We start from the raw sequence: 5,524 nt of genomic DNA on the forward strand, positions 1-5,524 counted from the left end.
TAAGAGTATAATAAATTCTTAATCTAATAAATAACTTTAATAAATACTGTAAAGGAAAATTGTCGCAAGGGTGAATAAAACCACTAACACTTCTACATAAATCATACATATTTTTCCCTACATGGGTGCGAGGTAAAATAGAAAGTGCGTTTGAAAAAAAGATGTTCTCTAAAGTGAATAAATAATTGTAAAAAGATTCTTCTGGATTTCTTAGTGCACCATAAAAATTATGTTCCGTATTATAAGCTTTAAAATGTGTAAATAAATTGCTCTCATCTAATTCATTACTATTGGCAAAGGTGGTGCATATTGGACAACTGTGAATTTTTAAGCATTTGTTCAATAAGTAGCCGGCAATGTACTTAAAGGCATTCTGCTCAGGCAATGTTTGCTGCTGGTAGTCACAATATTCAACACGGAACGACTCACGAGTAGCTGGTGTAATTGATAGTGCAACTGTCTGTTCCGATAATTTTGTAGAGTTACTAAGTATGCTGTCGAAATCATTGTTACAATTCATAAAATTTGAATGAAAATAATCTGCTAAAAATAGTTTTTTAAAGGCCCTTCCAAATTGTATTGCTGTGGGATTTACGGCATTCCCATTTTGTTGTCTAATACTACCAAAAAAGTTTTCTAAGCAATCCTGATTCAATCGTCTGGTTAGTATAAAATTAAAATTTGCATTCTGCAACCGCGTCCAAATATTCATCAAAGAGTTTATTGTAATTTTCAAACCTTTAATGCATTTTATATATGCTATTATATTTCTATTGTTTTTCCCGATCACTGTTAAATCTGTTAAAAATTGTAAAGCATTATTTAAAAAATCTATATAATCTACTTGGCCACTGAATGCTCTACGAAATATTTTTGTTGATGTTAAATTAGAAGAATTAAACATATCAAACAATTTGTCAAAAAAAGATATAAATTCAATCGTCCTAACTGCTTCCGTGGGTAAACAACCCAGTGTTAAATATGTTTCTAATCCAGCTGCAACAGTCGAACTCAAAACCTGAGTTGCATATTTAACCCTCATCTTTTCAAAATTAGTTGGATATATGTGACTGTTTGTTAATTTAGGAGCTAATCTGTTATTTAATAATTTATCTTTATTATAAAATTGTTCTATATATAAGACCATGAGGTCTTTTTGTTTGCCCAGTGAAATTCGTACTTTAACATATTGTTTCGGATAGACTTCATTAAATGTGGAGGATCAAAAATATAAAATAATTCCAAACCCCCTAATAAAATTTTACTATTATTTTCGGTGACGCCTAAAATGTGACTAAGTTCTACAAAATTCGATCCCATATCTGTTACCAGGCTAATTACTTGTAACCCAATTTCATTTAATTTGTGAATAAAATTGTCTAAATGTATCTTTAAATTCTGTGCATTTATACAAGATGAGGTAAATATGTACCCTAACGGTTGCTTCCAACTTTCTTTCATGCCTCTAGCCATTATGACAGTAACATAGTTTGCCGGACTACTACTTCGCAAAATGCCGTCGTCCTCAAATCCGACAACTAAATCGTAACCGTAATCGTAATATACGTTACACTAAAGTGACATTTCATCAACGCATATTGAACAATATTTGTCTGATTCATGCATGTTCTCTATTTTTAATTTTAGAATAGCAAATAAGTTATTATTAAAACCTGCAGAAAATTGCACTTTTTCTAAATACCTCTGTAACATCCTCGTCGACGGAAGAGCCTACCGTGAACATTTCTATTATTTTGAAGAACTTGCATATTAACCAAATTAACTATTTTTGGCGATAAAAATTTTTTACACAAACCCTGAAACGTACTTAAACTAGACTGATTATCACGAAGTTCTAACACTTCCGCTTTTAGCTCTAAATTCTCGCGTTCTAAATTACACATTTCATTTTCAAGCTTACGCTTCCTCGGTGTCCCTGCAGATATCGATGCTGGCGTCTGAACACTTGCATCAAAGCCGATTGGTGTAATGTTTCCCTGATGAGATGGACCTGAAATTGCTAAAGAACAAACATATAAGATCAAAAATATTTATTCTCATTTATCTAAATTATTTGTTATTATGTATTTATATATTAAACACTTATTATGTACTTAAATGTATTTTTACCTGCTATGTCTACGACACGAATTTTTGCTGGAGGCTGAAACTCAGGATTATTACCGCTCTCTTCTTGAATATTTGTATCTGATATGAAAATAGGAGATCAATATATTACTCAATTACTACAATTAAATGGTTAATACAATTAATACTTCTATAATATTCATACCAGACTCAATCTGCTTTGGAATTGCTGTTGGTAATAACCTGGACTTGGAAGGACCCATGTACATTCTATTTTCGAAATGGTTACTACATACTCTGCGGGTCTTGTGGTAGTGTTGATATTCCGAAGACGGAAGATCTTCTCTACCACATGCCTGAAGCCAGAGCTTGCATCTAAAGAACATAATGATATAAATATATATACTTGAAGCATGTTATTGTTCCAAGATTTATTTATTTATTTATTTATTAATAATAAACGGGCAAAGCCCTTTGTAGTACATAGTTATAGCTAGTAAGTATAATCAAAACAATCAAATCGTGTCAGTTGACATACGACAATTACATAAATGAAAACTAAGAAAAGCATAGAGATGAACATATGTATAAGCGAAAACATAAACATGACCTAGTTAGCAGTACTCTCCCGGTAATATACATGCGCCGTAAACCTGACCTGACATGTGCGTCGAAGCGTAAGTGCGTCATTCTTATGAATGATTGGCATAGGAATTCAAAGAGATTAAGTGAGGTTAGATAGACGTTTAAAGTGCTCAAAAAGAAAAAGTAAGAAAAAAGTGAAAAGTGAAAAAGAGACAAGGTGTACGATCAGTGTGCGGGAAGTGTTACATTGAGGTAGTATTACATAATTGACATAATTGATTGCGCAGCTTATGTTTGGTTGTATTAATAGAGTCAACAAATATGTCGCACGTTGAGTTGAAGCGATTTACAGTGGCACAAGATCTTCTAACAGTATTTAATTGGCCAAATCTAGAAGAATACATAGTTTCTTGAAAAAGAGTAGCAGTTCTGGTAACTCTAGATGGAACATGGAAAGGTACAAGATCAAGTAGAGATGGACAATCAATGATATTGGTGAGGATCTTTTGCACAAAAATTATTTCATTTATGATACGCCTATCACTGAGTGTAAGAACTTTGAATTCGTTCATAATAGTACTATACTCATGATCAAAATGACCCATAGGAGAGGAAGTTTTGAAGGATAGAAAACGTAGGAATCTATGCTGAATGCGTTCAAGAGCTTTTGCATGTTTAACTAGCCGAGAAGCCCAGATAATGCTAGCATAGTCTAGATGCGGGAGAACAAGTGCATAATATAACATCAGTAAAGTTCTGGGATTCTTGAAATGATAACATGTGCGCTTAAGGTATCCCAACATCCTGGATGCTAAGTTAGTGATTGAAGAGATGTGCAACTCAAAGGACAATGCACTATCAATAATCACTCCGAGGTCTCTGGTGTTAGAAGAGATAGTTAGGTTAGTATTATACAGTTGGTAATTAAAAATTATAGGATTATTTCCCCTATGAAACCTAACAATTTTACATTTAGATACATTGAGACTCATTAGATTACGATTACACCAATCTTCTAAGTACACAATGTCCTGCTGCAGTAGCTGCGCTTCATAGAAAGAGGTAACAGTGCGGAAAAGTTTAAGGTCGTCAGCAAAGAGTAGGAACTTACAAGAAGCAAAGATATGCCTAATGTCATCAATAAAAATAAGGAAGAGCAAAGGACCAAGATGGGAACCCTGTGGGACGCCAGAAGTTGCTAATATAGGTTTCGATAACTGGCCATGGTACTTGACTTGTTGTGTGCGTCCTGTTAGATAGCTGTAGAGCCACTGTAAAAGCTTACCATTAATACCAAAGGAATAAAGTTTATCAACAAGTAAATGGTGATCAACTCTGTCAAAAGCCTTAGCAAAATCAGTGTATACAGCGTCTACCTGCTTGTGAGCATCTAAGGCCTGAGATATAAAGCTAATGTAACATGCCAAGTTTGAGGTAGCTGACCTCCCACTAATGAAACCGTGTTGTTCAGGTGCGATATAAATGTGCAGAAGTTTGGAAAGTTTACCACAAACTATGGCCTCAAAAATTTTAGCTGCAATGTTAAGCAAAGAAATAGGTCTGTAGTTTTCTACCTTAGATTTATCGCCTGCCTTGAACACAGGTGTGACAATGCTTTTCTTCCATCGTGAGGGAAACTTGCCAAGTTCAAGGGATTTGCAGAAGATAATCCAGAGAGGTCTGGACAAAATGAAATTACAGTGTTTAAAGATGCAACTGGGGAGCTCATCTTCCCCAGGGCTTTTGTGATCATTAAGCTTACTGATTTGTAAAAAAACATCACCAATGCTAATATCCAGAGAGGAAATGCAGAGATCAGTTTGTCCAGACACAGGAACGTCTGCAAGGCCAGGATTAAGAGCGGAAAAATTAGATTCAAATGAGTCCGCAAATAGGTTAGCGACAAAGAGGGGATCATTGGATTCCTGGTTACAGTAACTCATATTCGTAGGAACAGAGTGAGACAGGCGATTCCTATTTACAAACGACCAGAAGGCCTTTATGTTGATCCGGATGTTATCTTCCGCGCTAGCTATATATTTCCGATGGCATTCCCTAGTGAGCAAGTTACACCTACTCCTGAGTGAACAGAAGTGTAGATAGTCTAAATACCGTAAGTGCTCCTTATATTGCTTATGAGCTGTTTTCTTAGCCTTTACCAGTGATATCAATTCACTGGTGAACCAGGTCGGATAATTACTATGGCGAATAAATTTAGTAGGAACAAAAGTATTAATTGCATAGTACAAGTGTACATAGAAGAAGTCCACTGCCTCGTCAACAGATAGCACTGACATACAGTCATCCCAATTAATAGAGTTAAAGTAGGCTAGCATGTTCGTGAAATTGGCTCTGCTATAGTCCGGTCTGCAAGTGGTAGAAGACGAAGAAAAAGAAGAGATAGAAGGTGCAAATAGTTGAGTAGAGAGACATAGAGGAGGATGGTAGGAGTCAATAGGAAGAAGTGCTTCAGTGGGAGTTTGAATGTGAATGTTAGGATGGTTTGTGAAAATGAGATCTAGAATAGAGCCAGCAGAGTTAGTGAAGCGGTTAAGTTGAGTGAGATCGCACTGATCTGCGAGTTCGGACACAAGGTTAGAAATTTGAGTAGATCTACTATTAGTAATGGGGGAAGTAAGAGGGGAGAAATTATCTAGAGAATAGAGTGACCAGTTTAGAAAGGGAATATTGAAATCGCCAGTAACAATGAGTGATGCCGAGGGATGTGAAATAGAGATTTCCGAAATGCAATGGAAATGATCAGAATAGAACGAGGGTGGAGAACCCGGTGGAAAGTAAACAGTGGAGAGAATAAGTTGATGAGAAGAAAGAGGAGAGCTAACTCTAATAA

The 5,524-nt window shown here is 35.4% G+C and overlaps 1 protein-coding gene across 1 annotated transcript; it reads right to left on the reverse strand.

The window, feature by feature from the left end:
• Window positions 1-1,694: 1,694 nt before the first annotated feature.
• On the reverse strand, window positions 1,695-2,503 carry LOC123987754. The gene is made up of 3 exons (XM_046285612.1): window positions 2,294-2,503; window positions 2,131-2,208; window positions 1,695-2,020 (listed from the first exon to the last, which is right to left on the reverse strand). Exons 1-3 carry the CDS (start codon window positions 2,472-2,474, stop codon window positions 1,695-1,697), a joined length of 585 nt encoding a protein of 194 aa, XP_046141568.1. The 5' UTR covers window positions 2,475-2,503.
• Window positions 2,504-5,524: the final 3,021 nt, after the last annotated feature.

Source organism: Osmia bicornis, chromosome 5 (assembly GCF_907164935.1).
Source record: "Osmia bicornis bicornis chromosome 5, iOsmBic2.1, whole genome shotgun sequence".
NCBI classification, from domain to species: Eukaryota; Metazoa; Arthropoda; class Insecta; order Hymenoptera; family Megachilidae; genus Osmia; species Osmia bicornis.

Coding starts and splice junctions, on each gene's coding strand:
- LOC123987754 (XM_046285612.1), bottom strand. CDS start 2,474: ATGTTCTTTAGATGCAAGCTCTGGCTTCAGGCATGTGGTAGAGAAGAT. Junction 2,209..2,293: donor TCCAAAGCAGATTGAGTCTG/GTATGAATATTA, acceptor TTTTCATATCAG/ATACAAATATTCAAGAAGAG. Junction 2,021..2,130: donor TCGTGTCGTAGACATAGCAG/GTAAAAATACAT, acceptor TTTGTTCTTTAG/CAATTTCAGGTCCATCTCAT.